The sequence below is a fragment of the Zalophus californianus genome, chromosome 4, assembly GCF_009762305.2.
Source record: "Zalophus californianus isolate mZalCal1 chromosome 4, mZalCal1.pri.v2, whole genome shotgun sequence".
NCBI lineage: Eukaryota > Metazoa > Chordata > Mammalia > Carnivora > Otariidae > Zalophus > Zalophus californianus.
The window spans coordinates 143,506,936-143,530,933 of record NC_045598.1 but is presented as its reverse complement, the minus strand read 5'-3'; the positions used below and the strand labels follow the sequence as shown (position 1 = coordinate 143,530,933).

General features: G+C 35.7%; 1 protein-coding gene and 1 non-coding gene across 4 annotated transcripts in view; one reads left to right on the top strand and one right to left on the bottom strand.

Annotated features, from left to right (window-relative positions):
• Nucleotides 1–23,998, bottom strand: part of CNBD1 (cyclic nucleotide binding domain containing 1) — a 433,866-nt gene that overhangs the window by 373,024 nt on the left and 36,844 nt on the right. For all 3 annotated transcript variants that reach the window (XM_027571402.1, XM_027571412.1, XM_027571422.1), the window contains 2 exons: nt 20,775–20,885; nt 5,785–5,943 (listed from right to left, as the gene is read on the bottom strand). In XM_027571402.1, coding sequence (XP_027427203.1) covers nt 5,785–5,943; nt 20,775–20,885 — 270 coding nt within the window. The remainder of the gene's footprint in view (nt 1–5,784; nt 5,944–20,774; nt 20,886–23,998) is intronic.
• LOC113917075 lies at nt 6,516–6,651 on the top strand. Its single transcript, XR_003518117.1, has one exon. It is a non-coding gene; the product is annotated as a U4 spliceosomal RNA (small nuclear RNA).

Genomic DNA, 23,998 nt, shown 5'->3' with positions numbered 1-23,998 from the left:
AGATTACAATTCCTCATCTTATATGCCATTTCACTGGAAAACAGTAGTGTAAGAACCATATTGGATTTGGATTTTAAGCAGCCTGAATCTAAAAAGCAAAAATCCTCATGTCCTTCCAGGGAGCAATTCCTCTGAGTCATTCTTGAGAAGGGCTTTGCATCACTGCTCCACTGAAACATAATGATCTTCTGATGCCTCATTCCCTCAAAGGAAATATCTTTAATTGGAAAAAATTAGGAGAAAACACAATTGGGCCAAGTTTTCTCAAAGGATCTTAAACTGTTTTTCACAGCTCATTTATAAGTTTGTCTCTTCTCCTACCCTTTCCACAACCCTCACAAATATACATAGTCACTTATAAAGAAACCAATTATTTTTACCAAAGCAATCCATAATTGCATTTTAAAAGCTGGTCACTGTTATAGGCAGTGTAGTCAAATACAAACATGTGAGAGTGTTAGACCATTTTTCCAGGATACTGGCTGTTAGTGGTCAAGTTGAGCAAAGAATACGATATGCTTCCAGGACTATCAATTGAAAACTGCTCATGTCTTAAAAAAATAAATAAAATCAAGTTCTATATGTTAAACCGAACTCCCTATGGACACAGAATTCAGGCTACAGTCATCTCTCACCAAGACCAATTCCACATAGCCTCCTGATGTCACCCTAAATCTCTGCACCCACACTCAGCTCTCCACACATGACCTATTACTATTTAAATCATAACATGTCACTCCCATTTTGCCAGTCACAGCAAGATTAAAAACCTACCATGGCCTACAAGACTCTAGGTGATGATCTGGTTCCTGGTTACCTCCAAAGCCTCATTTCCACCTTTTCCCTTCACTCATGCATTTTCATAGCACTGGCCTCCCTGATAAATTTTTCTTTTTCAATTTATAAAACATGTTGCCATCCCAGGCTCTTGCATTGCCTGTAATGCACTTATCCAAGATACCTGATTGGCTAGCTCTCTGATTTCATGAAATTATCTGATCAATGTCACCTTTTAGAGAAGACTTTTCTGATCATTTTCATCATACCCTAGCCCCTCATTCTGCATAGAGTTTTTCTTCCTAGCATTTATCACTAACTGACATAATACATATGTGTTTATTTTTTATTTTTTTTAAAGATTTTATTTATTTATTTGAGAGAAGAGAGAGAGTTAGTGAGAGCAGGAACACAAGCAGGGGGAGTGGGAGAGGGAGAAGCAGGCTTCCTGCTGAGTAGGGAACCCGATGTGGGGCTCGATCCCAGGACCCTGGGATCATGACCTGAGCCGAAGGCAGACACTTAATAACTGAGCCACCCAGGTGCCCCAATACCTATGTATTTATTATCTCTCCTCTCTTACACTAGAATATAAGCTCCCATGAGGGCAAAGATATTGTGTGTTCACCACTAAAGTCCCAATACCAAGAACGTTGCCAGAAACACATACAGGAGTTCAAAAGTATATGTTGAATTCATTAATTAATGGATGCAAAATATTAAGTCAGTAAAATTATAAATTAAAATTCCAAGTCATGTTTTAATTCATAACCTTTGATGTTGTTTATTCATGATCCATTTCGCCTTCCTTCTAAAATACTTTCTCTTTTGAAATGCTATCCCTTACCAATTGAATATAAGCACAGTAAAACTATCAATAAAAGTGTACTGCCCCCTCAGCATTTATTCAAGGGGTGGCTACAAAAACAAACTACAACAATCTGACTCCTTATCCCTGAAACTAAAGTGTGAGCCTAAAAACTCCCAATCAAAAATACTTATAGCCAATTGAGTCCAGTGTTGTATATTTTGGGATTTTATTTATTTATTTGCGAGAGAGGGAAAGCACAAGCACACGCAAGCTGGGGGAGGGACAGAGGGAAAGGAACAAGCAAGACTCCCCACTGAGCAGGGAACCCAATGCAGGGCTCGATCCCAGGACTTGGGGATCATGACCTGAACCGAAGGCAGACACTTAACTGAGCCACGCAGGTGTCTCGAGTCCGGTGTTGTATCTTGAGGGGACATCCAGAGGTGCTCTAGTTCATATCATCTCCAGTATCTAGTAGTTCTTCTCTTTGGGGAGCTATCCAATATTCTTCTATAGGTTTCCTTTCTTTCCCTTACCCTGTTTGTTTGTTTGTTTTAATTAACCAGAATCAGTTTCTGTTGGTTACAATCCAAAATAAAAAATTTAACAGAAAGTCTCCCAACTCCTTTTTCTATCTCTCATCTTTCCCTCTCCGTTTGCTCTCCACACATACTTCCCAATTACACAGCATCCTTTAGTTATCAAACCCCACCTCTCTGAAGACATCTCCCAGACATGCCATTTCTAATGATTTTAATGTTTCAAAATCATTTATCCTTCCTCCCACCTAGCACTGTTTACTCAAAGCTGCTGAATTAAAATAGAAGTTAAGTAATCAATATGATTAAGCCAAATCTCACCAAGTTATCAATAAGCAATAGCTTCTTCTTTTTTTGAGAGAGAGAGAGAGAGTGTGTGAGCATGAGTGTATGTGGGGGTGTTGTAGAGAGGGAGAGACAGAGGGGGGAGAGAGAGAATCCTCAAGCAGGCTCCACACTCAGAGCGCAGAGCCCAATGCTAGTCTTGATCCCACGCCCCCAAGATCATGACCCCAGCCAAAATCAACAGTCAGATGCTCAACTAACAGAGCCAACCAGGTACCCCTAAGCAACAGCTTTTTAATCTTGCCATGCATTTTTGCATTTCTTTAAAAAGAGGCTACTGTTACTCAAAATTTATTTGTTAAAATTTCAGGCAGGATAACAAAGTGAAGAATTTTAGAAAGCATAAGGTAGTTACTTTTAGGGAAAATGTGTTAAATCACATCACTAAGGCAGTGCATCAATCTGATCGCAGTTCAATTAGAGAAAAAGAGGGCTACAGGGGTGACAACTTATTCATCAATAAACAGATTTTAGTTGAACTACTTTGTCTGAGTACATAAAGCATACAGCCCCACTGCAAATGTGATTGAGTCACAGAGACTTACGATGTTACTAAATATGGCTAACATACCCTAAGGGCACTCCACCCATCCCCTCTACCAGAGTTTTTGGGGATGGGGGCAAAACCAACATTCATTGCTAATCAGTATAATATGACAAAGGTGATAGGATATACACGTCCTTGATTAGGTTATATAAAACATGTTAGCAGAATAAGACAGTGAGAATCTCCCTTGCTGGCTTTGAATATTTAAGCTTCCATGTTGTGGGAAGGTCTGAGAGATGGTGATTCTGCAAGCATCTGCAGGCCTTTAGGAGCTGAAATGGGCCCCTACCTGAGAGTCAGGAAGAAAGTAAGGACCTCAGCCCTACAACTATAAGGAGCTAAATTCTGCCAACATTTACAAGCTTGGAAGAGGACCTCATGCCTCATAAAAGAATGTAGCTCTACGAACATCTTGATTGAAACCTTGTGAGCCTGGGTGGCTCAGTTGGTTAAGCGTCTGCCTTCGGCTCAGGTCATGATCCTGGAGTCCCGGGATCGAGTCCCACATCGGGCTCCCCGCTCAGCGGGAAGTCAGCTTCTCCCTCTGACCCTCTTCCCTCTTGTGCTCTCTATCTCTCATTCTCTCTCTCTCAAATAAATAAATAAAATATTTTTTTAAAAAAAGAAACCTTGTGAGACATGAGCAGAGGACCCAACTATCCCTTGCCCAGAGAGATGATAAATGGATGTTGTTTTAAGCCACCACGTTTATGATAATTTGTTACACAGTAATAGAAAACGAATACACTAGTGTACCAAGGAGACAAGAAGATGAAAGCCATGCCTGTAGAAGAACAAGAGATAGATTGTGGACTTAGCACATGCACTGCTCTTTACTGACTAGCTTATCATATCCACTTCAGAGCACAGATATGAGGATGAATCAGAATATTTATGTATAGAAATTAAAGCCTTGTGTGAATATTAAACATAAAAGTGAGTTCCCTTCTCATATACTGTGCCCTTGTAACTCAGTGAGTAACACAGCCCCACCCATGGGCAGCTATCAAGACCTGCTACCTTCATTTTGAAGTCATACTTGTCCAATTCTGAGCCACTGAAAGTGGGAGCTTGGGGAACTTCAGGACCTCTTCCACCTACCTACCCATTCTCTCACACATGAGTGAGGAAGTGGGTTCTGGAAATTGCCACTCTCCCAACAACTATCGTTTAGGGTATTTGGAGACTGGTTGTTAAATGGACTCCATGGAGGTCCAACAAGGATGCCGCAGTAGATTCTTTGTCTATTCTACCCTGTGTTTGGAGAGCCTTCTACCATGGCTCCTGCTTCAGTCTATTGTTAACACGGTACTGGGTTTTTATCCATTTGTAGTTTCCATCCTAATTTCAACCTACATTTACTTCTTAGTATTTTAACACCTTGCCAGAGAACCATAGCTACTTAAGCTCCTCCTGCATCTTAGATTAAGAACCTTTGTTATCTGGAAAGTGCCACTTCGTTCTTTTTCAGAAAGACAAAGATTACCCCATTGAAAACCCGGCAGCCCAGCAAAATCTGAAACCAGCAGTGAGTAATTCACAGGTTTCCAGACACTTAAAAAATTTAATCCAACATAATTTTTGTCAACATTACGGTTTAATGGAATGAAAGTGGCTGTAGCTCCAATAACTTTCAGTGCTTTAGTGATTTTTTATCAAAGTAAATTTTTAACATAATCACTGAACACATTCTCATTAAATGTTCTATTTCTGCAGCTTACAAGTTTAATTATACCCCTGTATGGCAGGTGGTTATGATTTCCTTCTCTACAATTCCCTCACACCTACTTTCTTATAAAGGGACTAGTATTTGCTGTGTTTATTTCATTGATGTTGTTGTAAGTAAAAGTATCAGAAATCTGACTATTCCCAAATTTCCTGGAAGCTCTCAACATATTTTCTCAAATTTGCAATGATAATTTTTTTTTCAAGTAGGCTCCACACTGGGCATGAACTCAGGACCATGAGATCAAAACCTGAGCTGAGATCAAGACTCAGCCGCTTAACCATCTGAGCCACCCAGGTGCCTCTGCAATGACAATTTTGAAGAAGAGTGTTATAGAATAGACTTCTCCAAACAGAAATGCCAGATTTTTATTTTCTCATTCCATGTTACTGGTCTTTATTTCGGGCACAATTCTAGTCTTGACACTTTCTCTTCATTTTTTTTGTGTGTTGTCAATCCTTATTCTATTATCACAGTTTCCCAAGGTCTCATTTCAACTTTAATTTTACTCACAAATCTGGTATCATCTCTAGAAACCAGCCTCCACCTAAACTTAAGCCCTCCTTTCTCCTTCTTCTCCTTCTCCTTCAGGCAGTTGTGTCCCAATCATAGTACAATGTCTTCCAAGAAGTTAAAAAGAATATGAGGTAAGTTCATTTTAAAGCCTCTGTGATGGGGAAGACAGTTTAAATGCTGTGAAGCTCTGACAAGTAACCATAAGCTGATGAAATCTTAAACATAATTTTGATTTAACACAATCAGAAAATAACACTATTTTGCTTGCAACTTAAAATTAAAATGTGCCACAGTTGGATATATTATCAATATATCCATGATATGTATGCCATGAAGATGGAATTGATGAAGACTGCATTCATCTAGAAACAGTCTTCAGTATTTCTACCTCTCCCGAATCAATCACTAATGGTAGAATACAATTAAAGCACACTTACCTGAAAGCAACTAACTTAAAAAAAAAAAGTGGAGATATTCAAAAGTATTATTCAACTACAAGAAGTAATATATTAAAAATACTTACAATTTCTTTAAAATATCCAGGAATTCTACCAACTTCTCTTCTAATTTTGGGGGCTTATATAAAGTAAGGCCACCACGTGCTTTTTTAACATGGATAGTTATATTGTGAGATTCATCAGGTTGTTGGGGTTCATATTCTACTGTGTCTTCGATAGATTTTCTGAACAAAGGAACATAACAGATTATGGTGTTGCATATTGTACAAAAATGACTGACATGAACTCTTTACTGTCAAGAGTAGAAAGGCACTGTTGTAAAATAATTTGGCATTTTAATAGTGTATGCCTTTTCAATGACTTAGTTTTTTTTCCAGTCATTAGTAGTACAGTTAAATACATCATCCTGTTAAGCCTAAACACTGACATACATAAAATATTTTCTACATACACAACTTGATTATACATATTATAACTGTCTTAAGTGATTGAAACATCTTTGGAACTAGGTGTACATAATTTAAGGAAATATTTGAAGTCAATGGTTAATATTCTTCTCTTTATATCCATACACTTGTTTTTTGTTGTAAACTTCATACCAATGATAAAAGTGCTTTTTAAAAACTTTTGTTTCCAACCGGTAAATTATGAACATCTTGAAAGCAGCCATTGTTCTTTATTGTTGTGCTACAGTATGTTATACACCCAAGTCCCCAGGAGATGCATGACTGAATGACCATTCTCCATTCATTTCTCTAACCCCACGCATTCCTATTAAGAAGTCACTAAAAATCTCAGCTTTGCACAGTGGTAATATCGTAGCCAATGAGGTTTATCCGAGGTGTGATTATTGCTAAAAGAAGTCACTAAAACTCTAAGAGCAAAAACTAACAATTTCTGTATATCCTTAAGAAAAAAAACAATGTGGAGGAGATGATAAAAGCCCAAATGACCATAGATTACTGACTTGTAATTATATATATGAGAATATAAAAATCATACTTAAATATAAGGTAAACATGTGGAATAATAATAATAGTAAGTAATCACATTAACATCTAACATATACTTGAGCTTTTATGCTAGTTGTTTTGCTAAACATTATATACACATATCTCATTAACTATGTGAAATAAGCAATATTATCCTCCATTGATAAGGAAATTTCAGGTTAAAGAGTTTATATAATTTGTCTTACCACTCATAGCTAGTAGAGCTAGAGATAAAATTAAAAGCCAAAATCCATTTCCCCTTCCATCACTTCATGGAACCATTCCTTCCAGACCTAGAACCCCACTTAAAACTCTCTCTCTAGTTACTCCCGTAAATAGTAAGCACAGTAAAACTCAGCAATGATAAGAATTCAGGTATAAAGCAATTGGCTTTCCTCCACCAAACCTGGATGCTAAAATGCAAATGGAATGAAGTTTTTATAATCTGGAGAAGAGAGGGCCATGGACTGGAGGGAAAGTGGGAGGTAGATATGGCAGACATTGTGGCAAGAATGTGGAAAGTGAGTCTTCATTGGACCTAGTATTCTTCTGGTCCAAGTTCATCATATTTGCCCAAGGCAGGTGACTCCTGGATTTCCTACTTTGTGTTGGAAATCTCAAGGTAGCCAAAGGATTCAGAATAGTCCCCAGTGACATTTAAGCTTCTTGAAATTACCAGGAGATACTAAACCACCAAAAACAACAGGAAAAAGTAGGTGGCCATACACACTAATTGATTAATTGATTAAACTGTGCCCTATGCTCCTCAGGAAATGGTAGAAAATTATCCTCATCATTATATAGTAAAACTAGCAATAATGCAATACATATAGTCTAAAAACTTCAGTCATACAAAATTCAAAAATCATTTTATGAGAAGTTAATAAATTGTACAAGCAGACAAGGCAAACGGGAGTATAGAAGGTCATGGACATGATTCAAATCTTTTCTGGAGAGCTATGTTGGTGATCTCAGACTTCTCCATCTCTCTATATTTCACAATAAACTGTACCTTTAAATTTTTTAAGTGAAGTTTGATATGAGGTAAAATCTCTGATTCTGGTGAGTCTAATTTGAAAACTGAATCCTTAGTGTTATTCTCAGGCTTCTAAAAATAATTTTAGTAAAGTCCTAGTCACTCTATGCTAAGATTGTGCCAAGATGGGGCGCCTGGGTGGCTCAGTCATTAAGTGTCTGCCTTCAACTCAGTCCTGGGATCGAGCCCCGCATCGGGCTCCCTGCTCAGCGGGAAGCCTGCTTCTCCCCCTCCTACCTCCCCTGCTTGTGTTCCTTCTCTCACTGTGTCTCTCTCTGTCAATTAAATAAAATCTTAAAAAAAAAAGAATATAACTAATAAGTAAGAATCTTTCCACAAAGAAATTCCTGGCCAAAATGGCCTTAAAGATGAATTCAAATTCTTAATAAATAAAAGCAAACACTTTCAGAAAATACAAAAGATAGTTATACTTTCCAGCTAGTTTTAGGAAGCCAACATAGCCTTAATATCAACATCTGGCAAGGATATTACAAGAAAAGAAAATTACAAGCCAGTATCACTGAATATAGATGCAAAAATCCTAAGTAAAATATTAATAAACTGAATCCAGTAATTTTAAAAGATAGTAAAGCATAGCCTAGTTGAGACTATACCAGGAATACTATTTCAGGTACGTTATTCAACACATTAATGGAATAAGAAAAATCATGATCATCTAAACATTTCATATGATACAATATTTATGTGTAATACAAAATCCTACAAAACTAGAAATAATGAACTTTCTTAATATGACAAAAGTATTTTAAAAATACAACAAATATTGGGGCCCCTGAGTGACTCAGTCATTAAGCGTCTGCCTTCGACTCAGGTCATGATCCCAGGGTCCTGGGATCAAGCCCCACATCGGGCTTCCTGCTCGGCGGGGAGTCTGCTTCTCCCTCTCCCACTACCCCCTGCTTGTGTTCCTGCTTTCACTATCTGTCTCTGCCAGATAAATAAATAAAATTTAAAAAAAAATACAACAAATATTAAATTGCAATTTAAAAAGCTTTGCCTCTGGAATTGGAAATAAGTCATGTATACTGCTCTAACCTATTCAATATTGTAATGGAGGTCTTAGGCATTAAAATACAAGCAAAAAGTGTAAGAATCAGGAAGTATCAGTAAAGCTGTTATTTTTTCGGATGACATTATAATTATTAATGACATTATGACATTATTACTATTCTAGTGTCTACAGATACTATATTTTATAAGAGAATTTAGTGAGGTTGCTGGGTAAAAGTTCAATAGACAAACACCAATTGTATTTCTGCCTTTATGTTCCTTACTACCTTTTTTTCTTAATGTCACTTACTCCATTTTATTGCAATAAACTCAAAGTATACATATTTCAGCAGGTAATACATGATACCATCAGTCATCAGTGAGTATGGCTTCAAAAGTCTCCCCCATTTCTTCATAGGACATACACTTGCGTTATAATGATGGTTACACATCTACTTAAGATAAGGTCTTATCATTTTATGGAAAGCCCTAACATGACCATGACTTCACTCATGCAACTTCTGATGCAACAGATAATGTTGGCCATCACTGGACAGGGCCAGCCAGGTATCTCCTGTATAACAAGGTTTCAGGACAGTCTGGCTTAGCCAATATGTTCCCTACTATCCAATGCAGGAAGGCACTAATAGTATAATCAGTCTCTAAATGTGTTATTGAAAGCTATTAAAAGTGATACAAAGAATTTATACCTGTTGTATAAAACAATCACAGGGTGCTTGTAGGAGTGTAAAACCAGGGGACCTATTTTGCTTATAGGAAAAGACAATGGGGTGCTTGGGTGGCTCAGTTGCTTAAGCAACTGCCTTTGGCTCAGGTCATGATCCCAGGGTCCTGGGATAGAGTCCCACATCGGGCTTCCCTTGCTCTGTGAGGAGCCCTCTCCCTCTGCCTGCCACTCTCCCTGCTTGTGCTCGCTCTCTGTCAAATAAATAAATAAAATCTTAAAAAAAACAAAAAAAAGAAAAGACAATGTCTCTCACAGAGAGATTTAAACTGAGACATTCAAGATGAAAAGAGTTTAAAAAAGAATATTCCGGAAGAAGGTACAGGAATTTTCCTGCAGAAGAAATTTCTAAAGATGCTAAATTCTGCTCAAAAATATTTTGACCCTGTCAAATAGACATAGCCACTGTACAACAGATTAATGTCCTCTATTAATCTTTCCATACTTTTTTGATATCATTACATCTAATTATTTCTGAATTAATTTTTACTCAAGGTAAATGATAGGGATGCATGAAATTACCTATCTATAGAATTGGATAATTACCATAACGAGCTAGTAATTAGGCAATTCTATTCATTTCTCTCCTATTAACTGTTTAAAGTTTTAGCATTTTTTCTATTGATAATTAAATTAAAAACATACATAATATATTGTAAGTTTAAAAGTAACAATAAAATAGTGTTAATATACTCACTCAGATCTTTAAAGTACCTGTGGCACTGTACAACTACTTCTCCACGGACAGATGTAGCACTCACTCCAGAGATAACCACTACCCTGAATTTTGTTCCTTGGTTTTCATTATACATTTTAGTCAAAAATGTATGCATCTCTTTAAACACCTAATTTTAATTTTGCATATTTAGTTTTGCACTTGATAGAAATGAAGTGATTCTTAAGTATTCTGTAACTCGCTTTTTGGTTGTTACTGTTCAACACTGTTTATGAGACTCAATGACTATCATTCATTCATTTTATTGCTGTGTAAGATTTCATTATATTTACATACCACAAAGGGGACTTTCTATTCCCACTTTCTTAGTCTGTGGGCAACTGGGATTTTTGTTTCCAGGTTTGTTTTGCCTTTTGTTTGTTTGCTTACTGTATACAAACTAGCTTACTATGACTAGTCTTGTATATGCACAGCTTCTCCAGGGAATACACTCAGAATTAGAATTTTTAAGCCAAAATGTATGTGCATCCTCAATTATATTAATAATTAGCCAAATTATTTTCTAAAGTGGCTAAAACAGTAAAACAGGTGTAAGTTTCAGTTGCTCTACATTCTCACTGCCACCATGATATTATTAAATTTTTGATTTTGTGAATCTAATTGTAAAATATTAATCATGTTTCATGTAATCATTGAGTTATATAGACTATAGGAAATCACTGTTATTTAATTCCTCAGTAACTGTGAAAAGAAAAAATATTATTTAAAAAGATCACAATACCATTAAGATGTGATTTGCTTCTTTTTGCTGTGTTGAAGTTTAATCATGCAAAAATAATGATGGGTAAAACTATTTGCAACTAAGCATGATTCAAAATAATGAGACCAAACTATACTAGCAGTCACTAAATTCTTCACTGCCACACACTTGCAATTTTTAAAAAGCCAGAAAAAATATTAATTTTATTAAATCTCAACCCTCTGACCCTGAGTACACTTTTTCATGATATTCTGTGTGACAAAATGAAAAGTATAAAGAATTTTTGCAGCATTTCAAAGAGATTTTTGTCTTGAGTAAAAGTGAGTTATTACCAATTTGTAAGCTAAACTATCCACTTTTTTCACTGCACTCCATAATTACTTGAAAGAACAGCCAAAAAAACAAACTATAATAAATGACTTTGATGTTTGGAATATATTTTCTCAAAAATGAGTGAAGTGCAGTTATCATTTTAAATATACAGTATCTGTTGCTTATGATAAAATTTAAGCTTTCAAGTAAAAATCTGATTTTTGGAAAACTTGGATCCACTTCTGTAAACTTGACAGCCTCCTAACACTTAAGGCTTTCTGATGATCAGTGTTGATATTAAAAATTGTCATTTTCATATATTGCATAAACATGTCAACATTTGTAAGATCTGTATAACCCAGTGGACCAATGTTTTCTAAATGGCCAGTGTATATTACACAATCATGCATTAGTAAAATAATAGTTTTTGTAGCTATCAGTGTTTTTAAATTGGCCATATTAAAGATAAAAACAAAGCCTCAGTAAATTCAGATGCTAGGGATTAGCACCACAACCAAGCAAACTAAAATAAAATTTTGTGTACATTATCTCATTCAGTCCTCCAAGATCACTGTAGAGTATGCATTATTGTCTCCATTTTATTTTTTTTTTATTTTTTTTTAAAGATTTTATTTATTTATTTGACAGAGAGAGACAGCGAGAGCAGGAACACAAGCAGGAGGAGTGGGAGAGGGAGAAGCGGGCCTCCCGCCGAGCAGGTAGCGCGATGTGGGACTCGATCCCAGAACCCTGGGATCATGACCTGAGCCGAAGGCAGACGCTTAACGACTGAGCCACCCAGGCGCCCTATTGTCTCCATTTTAGATGAAGATACTAAGATTCAAAGTTTTAGCTAATCTTCTTAAGGCAACACAATAGACAAATTGCTGAACTGAAATTTAAACCCAGATGTGATTAGTCCAAAGGCCATCACAACACACTGCAATCCATGTAATCTTGTATTATAGCTCTTACGAACTTTTTAAAATCAGTTCCCCGAATCTTTTTGTAACTCCCTCCCCCAATTTTTTGTAAATCTACATAAATTTTACTAGGTAGTAGTTAGAGCCAGAGTAATATATGGGATCTTTCTTAAGATATTTGCTATAGGGCACCTGGGTGGCTCAGATGGTTAAGCGTCTGCCTTCGGCTCAGGTCATGATCCCAAGGTCCTGGGATCGAGTCCCACATCAGGCTCTCTCCTTGGGAGCCTGCTTCTTCCTCTGCCTCTCTCTCTGTCTCTCATGAATAAATAAATAAAATCTTTAAAAAAAAAAAGATGTTTGCTATAGGATTCTTCAATCCTTTTTTTTTTTTTAGAAACTAAAGTCAGCCTGACTCATAAAAATACAAATAAGTACAGTCACTTTAAGTATATTACGTTAACTCCATTTGTTAAGCTTAGCTTAATTATCACTAATGACAAACCAGGGAAATAATTATGGGTAAATTCCATCCCCAAGATACAAGTTCATAAATTGCAAGCTTTGTCTTATGCTGTACAATAGTGCTGACTTTGTCCTACACATAGCCAACATATCCAAAGTTACAATTGAGGATTCAAAGGCAAGTCCCATTATATACTCTTGACAGCAAACATTGGAATCCTGTCATCTCTTACAATATAAGAAAGAATATTTTAAGATTAGACAGAGGTAAGCAATATTTCCCTAGTTTCTACTAAATAAATGTCTATGCCAAACTCAAAGTCTCCTCTCTTCGTTTCCAAAGAGCAATAGAAAATCTACAGTTAAATGTAAACAGCTGGACTTAGTATGTATTCTATGGAATAAAGCAGTAATACATTTTGCATAACATATGACAAGCCATATGAAAATGCAAGAAAGTGAAATTATTTTGAAAAGATTATTTACCTACTAAGGATTAATTGAAATTAAAGAAACTCAAATTTAAAAAAGTGGAATATCTAAAGGCAACCTTTAATATAACAATATATTAATATATATTTATAAAAGAACAATCAAATACCATGCTGTGTCTTCACTTATAACCTAAATTCCCTCTATTCACAATCCAATTCAACAAACATTTGCTAACCTCCAAACCCAAACAAAGAAGCATTTATTTTGTTCACTCTCTCAGTTCCCAGGTATGAATCATTTTAATTTTTCCATTTTAATCACCCTACTTTTTCCACCCACAGAACATTGCTGAACTGGTTACACACCTGGATGATTACAAATTTACATTATCTAATTTTTACTGATCCTTAATTTTTCTCAGCATTCTTAAATTAGCTTTGTTAAGCTCTTACACACTCACTTCAATGGCTTTTATCTAGCTTCTTTTCCATCCCCATTTCCACATTCTATAGACATCCTTACTTCAGTACCAATGCTCTCTACCTGACCTCTGTATAGGAACTGATGATTACTGACTGTTGAGAAACAATGATAAAACAATAATAAAATGATAAAACAATGAATAAAACACCACTCTAACCATTCAGTGACACTGTCACTTATGCTGGACTTAATTTATTGAAGAGAAGAATAAAATGCAGAGAAAATGTGTCCTGTAAATTTTTAGAATTTCTCTTCCTGATTTCATAGTAATCCCCTTGAAGAGATCTCAGCCTCATAGATGAAGTGTCTAGTTTTGAAGAATGGAAAGACCAACATGGAGGCATAGGGAGGCAAATTTCCTGCCACCAATAGTACACAATTGGAAGAAGCTCCAAATGTTCAACTATAGCCTTTCAAAGCATAGAAGGACTCCCTTTGAATCAAAGATGGCTTTTCCCGCTTAGTTGCATATGGTCTTTGATGAATGGAATTTATAAGAAAATACATCAGCATTTACAATACTCCTCCAGCTGAACTCATAATTGCATCATGTCCACTACCTATCTCTTAACTGATGGTATCACATTTTTCCATTATCAGGATATTGGTCAGGAATTCCACGCAATACAAATTATGAAAGCTGGGATCTACTGGCCTCTTAATATCTAGATAAAGTCGCATGCAAATCCACAGAAGTACAAAGCTCTCCTTAAGATTTCAACATTTCCCCAGATTACATTTTGATGTCACCTCTGCCACTGTGTTTCTTCCTTAAATACTCTTTATTCCATGTCTTGTTTATCCAGAAATAAAACCAACTCTGCCTATATTTCCTCAACAAAACTCAACTAAACCAAATATTTAGAGCATTTGTAAGTGCAATAGAGTTCATCAAACACTGGGGTTAACCTAAAGAGATGCTGTATCACATATAGCACAGCATACTTGAAATCCATTAATAGACCTTTCTTAAACGTCCTCAACCCCATGCCTAGGACCAATGGTTTCTCCTTACTCAGTGCACACTTCTCCAATTATTTCCTGGCTCCTCTTGCTTCTTGTCTGTTCCTTGTTTTCTCTGCCTTTCCTCATTCCTGGATAGCTCCACAACTCCAAGTTAGAATGCCTCTACCCCAGGCAGAGCCATTCAACCCTCCTCAGCACCTATTCCCAGACAATTCTAAGCAAAACGATCAGGAAGGAAGTGTGACAAAAGGGCCTTCCTTTTAGCATAATCTGCCATTCCTCAGTGGCAGTTGTAAATATGGATGGCAGTTTTTTTTTTTTTAGACTCAGACTTGAAACTTTCTTGTAATAGTCCACTCTAATGCAAGGAAATCCTACGCACTTAGGCAATTTTTACAGATTGCCACGGCTTTGCTACAATAATGCATCTAGGGTTTTATTTCTATGTCATAGTAAAGGCTTTGATTTGGGCCACAAAAAACATCAGACCACAGGTGAGGCATCTAGTTAGATTTCTACAAATTTCCCTCCCCTTCCCTTCATAGAATTCTCCAAAAGGTCCAAATATTGCTCTCATGACAATCCTTCATTTCTCCCTTGCCTTTCTCCCTTTCTCCCTCTTTCCTTTTTCCCTTCCTTCCTTTTCTCTTTCCTTCCTTCTTTCTTTCTTTTTTCTTTCATTTCCTTTCCCTTTCTCTTTCTCTTTCTCTCTTTCTTTCTCTTTCTCTTTCTTTCTTTCTTTCTTTCTTTCTTTCTTTCTTTCTTTCTTTCTTTCTTTCTTTCTTTTTCTTTCTTTCTTTCTTCTTTCTTTCTTCTTTTCTCTCCTCCTATCTTCTCTTCCTGCACCCTCAGCCACCACCACTCCCATCCTGATATATATGGAAGAAATTATCTAAAGATTTTGAAAAAAATTTTTCAACAACTTTCTGGGGGAAACTACTAAACTGGGCAATTAGTATACTAGACAAAATAGCTTCACCAGCACTTATATACTAAACAGTGTGAAGACCATCACATGCACTTGGGTGTTTTGGTTTTGTTTTATTTTGTTTTGTTTTTGTCTCAGGGACTGTTTACCATCTTCTCCTAGCCAACTCTTAATTATCCTTGAACTTCAACATCACTTCCTCAGGGATGCTTGCGCTGATCTTCCAGTACATTGTCTGCTATTAACATAAGCACTCTCAGTGGAAACTGCCCCCTACCCTGTCACCTCTGACACTTATATACTTTTTTTATTTAGTGCCTGTCAGTGCCACCAAGCCATACCTTCTGAGTAGAGACCTTGTGTGACTTGTACTTAACACATGGTCAGTACTCAGTATATATTATTTAAATGAATAAATAAATGATAAAGAAACCTTATCATAAGGTTTCTTCCAGATAACATAAATTTTTGCTTTTCTTTTTGGAAAAAAATAGTGCAACAGAATTATTATAGTTCTGACATTAAAAAAACACAGGGAGCATCTCATTCAACAGACCTCAGAACTTCAGAGAAAATAGGGGTTTTATAATCATAAAAAAGGATAGTTTCATTTGTTCTAATGTTAAATACATATTTTTCAGATACCCTATGCTTAATTACCCTGAGGCCAGATTCAAGCTAGCATGAAATAAGCACTACTTAGATGTAGCTGTAGCACATGGGTAATTTTCACAATGCTAGGGGATGAAGTAGAGTCCAAATCTCAAAAGAAAACCACAAGCTAAGGAAGTAATTTTGCAGAGATTTTTTTTTAAGTCCATCTATCAGAATCCATTTGCTCTAGGTTTTTAGTTGCTTCATCTCCAGACATTCATCTTTGTTTCCCAGCATTTTCTGCACTTACACTTTTAGAGAGAATTTATAATCCATCAAGGTAGTATGTGTAGTATACCAAATAACTGTTTTAAAATGTGTTTGGAAAAAAATATATATATTACAGAGAAATTCCACATCATTTTAACCCAGATCAAAGGTACATGTTACTGCTGCTTTTAGATCTAGAAGTGAAATTCTAAGCTTCAATTCAAGCAGCTGGGATGTCCTAGTCTCTTTAGAATCTAAAGTCCAAACGGAAGCATCAATTCTTTGCACAAAACATGCTTTGACAGCTTTTGGAGTGATTAGTAATTTGGCCAACTGAGCATACAGACTTCTGGCCCATGAGAAGCATCCCAGCAGAACCTCTCCTGGTCAGGATGCCTTTAGCACACTGAAGAATACTTAGTAAATCTTGGGGTTGGTGGGCAGGAAGCACAGTATGGCACATTGCTAAAATCCTTTTACTCTTCCCATGTCAAATTATTCAGTTGTAAATTATATAACATAAGCTAAGTTAAAATGGTTTTACTAAATTTTGCCATTACCTGGTTATAAGCCTGTTATAACCTGTTATAAGTTATAAACCTGAAACTCCTTCTAAACATAGAAAGTTACTCCTTCCTCTTTGTTCTTATTTGATCTTATATCTAATTAGAATTAAATTTTTTAAGATAATAGATACTGATTGGACTTCATTAAAATGTCCTGAGTAAAAATATATAAAAAAATTCTAAAATGCCACACTCTGCATATTAAGTGCATTTGATTTGATGCTAAATTTGATGAAACAAGTACATTATAACCAAAGCACATACACAACTTTTTAGTTTAACATTAAAATAAGCCCACAGACAAATGAATAAATGGTTGAAAATGTGGGCTAAATTTCCCAGTAGAAAAGATGTAGTTTAGTAATTTTTTTCATTCTCTAAAAGAAAAAGAAGTTTTATTGTCTCTAGGCTTACTATCCTAAAAAGTAACTCAAAAGATTTATAAAAGTCAAATAAGAATAGAAGCTTCCTTGTAAATATGTGAATTCCTACCCTCCCAAAACATTACTTATTTAATAAATATATCTTCAATAAAGATTACCATTCTGTGGTGCTTATTATTTGTTTTCTCAGTTACTATCATTTCCTTAAACTTCTTTTCCCCCAGAAATGATATAAAGGTGTACTGATTAAAAATCTGTCATTAAGCGTCTGCTTTCAGCCCGGGTCCTGATCCCAGGGTCCTGGGATCGAGCCCCACATTAGGTTCCCTGCTCCATGGGAAGCCTGCTTCTCCCTCTCCCACTCCCCCTGCTTGTGTTCCCCTCTCGCTGTGTATCTCTCTATCAAATAAATAAAATCTTTTTTAAAAAAGTGTATGTTTTTCCTAAGAAATAACAAGTGTTGGTGATGATGTGAAGAAAAAGGAACCCTCATGCACTGTCAATGGGAATAAAAATTGGTACAGCCACCATGAAAAACAGTATAGAATTTCCTCAAAAATTTGAAAATAGAAATGCCATACAATTCAGTAATTTCACTACTGGGTATTTACCCAAAGAAATGAAAACACTAATTAAAAAAGATATATGCACCCTTATTTATTGCACCATTATTTATAACAAACAAGATACAGAAGCAATCCAAAATGTCTATCGATAGATGAATGGATAAAGAAGATGTAGTATATATACAATGGAATACTATTCAGCCATAAGAAAAGAATGAGATCTTGCCATTTGCAACAACATGGATGGCCCCAGAGGGTATTATGTTAAATGAAATAAATCAGAGAAAGGCAAATACCAAATGATTTCACTTATATGAGGAATCTAAAAAACCAAACAAATGTATAAACAAATGCATAAACAAACAAAAGCAGAAACAGACCCATAAATACAGAGAGCAAACTGGTGGTTTCCAGATTGGGGGGGGATGGGCAAAATGGGTGAAGGGGAGTGGGAGATACAGGTTTCCAGTTATGGAATGAATACGGGACAAAGATGAAAGGCACAGCCTAGAGCACAGAGTCAATGGTATTGTAATAGCACTGTATGGTGACAGATGGTAGATACACTTGTGGTGAGCATAGCAAAATGTATAGTGTTGATTAATCACTGTTTTACACCTGAAACTAATTTAATAGTGTGTGTCAACTATATTTCAATTTAAAAAAATTTTAAGGGGCGCCTGGGTGGCTCAGCCATTACGCATATGCCTTCAGCTCAGGTCATGATCCCAGGGTCCTGGGATCGAGCCCCTCATCGAGCCCCACATCGGGCTCCCTGATCAACGGAAGCCTGCTTCTCCCTCTCCCACTCCCCCTGCCTGTGTTCCCTCTCTCGCTGTCTCTCTGTCAAATAAATAACATCTTTAAAAAAAAAAATTTAAGTCTGTCTTTTTTTGTTTAAAAAAGGGTGAATATTAAACTTGTTGAAGTGAAGAATGCAGTGATTTGTTACTGTTAGTATTATATGTATTAAATTGTTGTTGCTGTTGTTGATTAACTCATTTGAAAAGAGGCAGAATTTTTTGACAGTTGGTATAAATCTATATAAAACATCACTGCCTATATATATAGTCCATGATAATAATAAAAGTTAGTTAAAAAGTTTTTCCAGGCATAACTCTGAAGTAGGATATTAATATCTCCTTTTCCTGAGTAAAAACAGAGAAGTTGATATTCAGAGACTATTCCAAAGTCATGCTGCCACAATTGGGCAAAACAGAAACTCAAATCCAAGTCATCTGGGTGAAAATTGAATGCTTTTTTAAAAGAAATGTTGTCTGTTTGATAGCCTACATCTGTGAATCTACCAAGAATTTACCTTCTCTCTAGCAAATTCATAAATAAAATAAATTTTAGACAATCATCTGAGCAGTCCTCGATCTCATTTTTGCTCTGTATTCACATTTTTTTGCTCTGAAAGAACTGTTTCCCTATATCTCAGCCAGGTCTTCCATTTATTTTCATTAATGTGGCATTGCTCCAAATGGATTTAATGGTTGTATGAAGCATTTTCTTCTACCCTCCTGCACTTCGATATTTAGCAAATACCCTGTCATCAGGCATTCTCACCATATGTTCACAACCAGGCACATGCCATACTTCAAAGTCTTGCTATTATATCTGTCACATGACATTTATGTTAAATGAATTATAGAGTGTTGAATATGGCAATGATAATAGGTAAAGACTATTGATGAATAATTTTAATAGTGTAGGTATTTAGTATCTGCCAAGATTCATGTTTCATCAATTATATTCTGCCAAAAACTTCTCTGAATTACCATCCAGGCATATATGGGTTCATCACATTACATGAAGGACCAGTGTAGCTAAGCGTAGAGATTTTTAATTTCTTAATATATTTTATAAAATTTTATTTTAATTCAGTTTAAGGTATTTTTATTGCTACTTAAAGTAGTCTATTTCCGGCTGAAAATATAAATGTTTTGTACTATTTAATGGCCACCTACTGCACACATTACACGTAAAAGCATGATTTTATTTTACTATGAGACATAGATACTGAATTACATCAAATACGTTTTCAGCATTGATAGATCATATAGTTTCTCATTGAGCTAATAATATTATAAAATTATAATAGCTTTTCTAATGATGAACATTCTTCATGCTCATGAGATGAAGCCAAGTTAACGATGATGTATAAATCTATTACACTATTATATTATTTCATTTGTTGAAATTTTATTGTGTATGTTTGCCTATATAATCATAATTAAAATTGGTATTTCTTGTTTATTATTGTAACCACTCTAGTTAAGTTTTGATATCAGAGTTACATGTACATGGCAAATTCACAAACTATTTTTTATTTTTAACACTCTGGGAAAATTAAATTGCACAGAAATTACATTTTCTTGGACATCTGAAAAGAAATTCTAGTGATATCACTTGGGCTATGGGTTTTTAATTTTTGTTTTTACTTTTTTCGTTCAAAAAATACTTTCGAAGAGTACTTTTCACAATTTCTCTTTATACTATAATAATTTTTTAATTTTTCTCATCTTGAATAAATTCAGTAGCATATTTTTTTAGAAAATTAACCAATAAGATCTAGATTATCAAATTAGCCTCAAGTTATATAAGGTATTCTATCATAATTTACAATTTTTTTAGTTTTTTTGTATCATTTATTGTATTATCTTTCACATTCCTAATAGTATTTTCTTTTATGTTTATTATATAAGACTAGTTGCTTATTCATTTTAATGATAAAACTAAAGGAGCAACATACATTTATTAGTCCTAATTATCATACCATATAAATTAAAATTCCTCCAAAACGATTGTGTGAATTTACTTCCTTATCAAACTCCCTAGCATGGAGTGCTGGAAACAAATCAAATATTTTCATTATTTGAGTTCCATTTGTTCTTTAATGCACACACACATCAACTTTGCTTCCAAAAGAAGACATCATTACCTTTTTCCCTCCTGTTTGAAAATTTTAGGCAGTCTGTGTTTTTTCTGCAGGAATATTTTAGGATATTGCTTTATAAACATAGTATGAGCTGACAGCACACTGCAAGAACTCCTGTTTTAAAAATAAAAAGAGAAAAATTAAAATTTAAGTATCATCAGATAATAGTTTCCAAGGGAAAGATGTTTAACTCAAGACATACAACTATTTAGCCTAAAAAGCAAATGACAAAAATATGAAACCTAAACATTCTGTGCTTTAAAAATATCCACTATAGGGGCACCTGGGTTGCTCAGCTGTTAAGCGTCTGCCTTCAGCTCAGGTCATGATCCCAAGATGCTGGGATTGAGCTCCCTGCTCAGCGGGGAGCCTGCTTCTCCTTCTCCAGCTCCCCCTGCTTGTGTTCTCTCTCTCTCACCATCTCTCTCTGTCAAATAAATAAATAAAATCTTCAAAAAATAAATAAATAAAAATATCCACTATAAAAATTGTCCATAGTGTGCCTCAGTGAGAAATATTTTATGAACAATGGATTCGTGGGAATGTCAATGTCAAAAATTTAATTTTTAAGTTGAGCCTTCTTAAAACTTTTATTTCTGTAATTGATGAAAGCCCTTACATAAAATACACCACATAATTAAATTCCTCCAAAATGATTCAAATAGAGTTCACATATACATTACCAAAAAGTATATTTATCTGATTCTTTGCAAAGATTTATGAAAATCTCATGCACTGTATTTCTGGGACTAGAATAAAGATGTGTTAGAGCAAAAATCAGCATTTCCCAATCCAGAAGATCACTGGAATCATTAGGATGCTTTTATAAGTACAGATTCCTGATCCTTTTCCTGAGGAAACAAGACCTCCAAGGGTGGAAGTCTGTGTGGGTTTCTCTATTTTAAATATCCTTCTCCAGGGCGCCTGGGTGGCTCAGTTGGTTAAGCGACTTCCTTCGGCTCAGGTCATGATCCCAGAGTCCTAGGATCGAGTCCCGCATCGGGCTCCCTGCTTAGCGGGGAGCCTGCTTCTCCCTCTGACCCTCTCCCTTCTTATGCTGTTTTTCTCTCTCTCTAATAAATAAATAAATAAGATCTTTAAAAATAAATAAATAAATAAATAAATAAATAAATAAATAAATAAATATCCTTCTCCAGAGGGCATCTGAGTGGCTCAGTCAGTTAAGCATCTGCCTTCAGCTCAGGTCAAGATCCCAAAATCCTAGGATCAAGCCCTGAATCTGGCTCCCTGCTGGGCGGGAAGCCTGCTTCTCCCTCTCCCTCTGCCAGCTGCTCCCCCTGCTTATGCTCTCTCTCTCACTCTCTCTCTCTCTGTCAAATACATACATACATACATAAATAAATAAATACCCTTCTCCAGGTGATTCCTATTTGGAGCCAGCCTTCAATCCATGGCAAATACTAAAAATGCCAATAGCAAGAGCCACTAGATATAGTAAATTAGAATTCAGTGTCAGGTAATGACATGTTTCTGGAAAATCTGCTTCATTCCATTTTTAATTGACAACCACCATAAAAAGTTGGTCAATTTTTTAAAATGCTAAGCATTCATCTTGACAGCTTATTTCAATAATTATCAAAAATGATCATACTTAAAAATGAACACTGACAAACCTCTTAGTCAATATTTGCCACATGGCAATGAATATAAAAATCCCCAAGAAGGCTTTTCTTGTTTCACTGTCAATGTAAATATTAACAACACATTATAAAATATTTATAACAGCTTTTTTTCTCCTGGCCAAAGTTTCCTAAAAGACCATATTAATTCTTTACACAAAACAAATACTACATACTTTAAGAATGCTATGTAAGTTAACTTAATTGATTCACATAATGCGATGTGAATTTGATTAATATGACATTAGGCATTATCATGCCTAATCTCACACTATAGAGATACACAGAGCAAGAATCCACTCTTGTTTATTTTTTTTTTAAGATCTTATCTAGTTATTTAAGAGAGAGAGAGAGAGCAGAAGCAGGGAGGAGGGAGAAGCAGTCTCCCATTGAGCAGGGAGCCCGATGTGGGGCTTGATCCCAGGGCCCTGGGATCATGACCGGGGCCAAAGGCAGATGCTTAACCAACTGAGCCACCCAGGTACCCCAAGAATCCACTCTTTTTTAAATCTAGTCACTGATATCATTATAAGCTTTTCCAAGATCTCCCCCCCTCATTTGGAACTAGCATTCCACAATCATCTATTTTACACATCTACTTGTAACATATCAAGTACTTGTTATATGCCAAACACTAGACTAAGATCTTTACACTATTTCTGTTTCATTATATATTTATATAACCTGACAAGGTAGCTATTCTTTATTGCCCATTCTACACAAAGAAACTGCAAACTTGATTCCTATAACTAGGAAGTGGAGGACGCATGATACAAAGGAAAACTAAATTGTCTTGAAAATCCATTGTCAGGGTGCCTGGGTGGCTCGGGTAAGCAGTGGACTCTTGATTTTGGCTCAAGTCATGATCTCAGGCTCCTGTGATGGAGCCCCAGGTCAGACTCCATGCTCAGCAGGGAGTCTGCTTGAGGATTCTCTCTCTCCCTCTTCCTTTGCCCCTCTCCTCACCTGCCCTCTCTCACATTCTCTTTCTAAAATAAATAAATAGGTAGGTAGGTAGGTAAGTAGACAAATAAATCTTTAAAAAAATAAAACATTGTCTTAACCTTTTGGATATACTGCCCCCCTAAATAATAAAACGTGTTAGTTCTTACTAAGTGCCAGCCATTATTCTAGGCAGTTTACACGCTTCAGATAATTTATCCTTATACAACTATATTAGCTGAAATTCCTATCATCCCCATTTTGTAGATAAAGAAATTGAGACCCAAGAAGTACTAAAGTGTGACCTCTTTCTTTTGTATTCATGGAGCCTATGTTATAAGACTTGGAAACTTACCCCAATCTGTGATCTAGATAGATCATCTTTGGAGTAGCTAAGACATTTACACCAAAATGCTAAGACCTTCACTCTTGTCATTTTCTATATGTATGACTGAGTTGCCTACCTCATCTAATCCTTGAGAATTTTCAAGATATGGTGACTGGTGTAAATGGACCAGTGTTTATGATCTATCTCCAAAGTAATATCTTCGAGAAGTAAAAGATGTGGAAGGTTAAAATGGAAGAGTCAAATGTTAGAACTATGAATGATATAATTTTCAGAATGAGGCCCTAAGTGCCCTATGA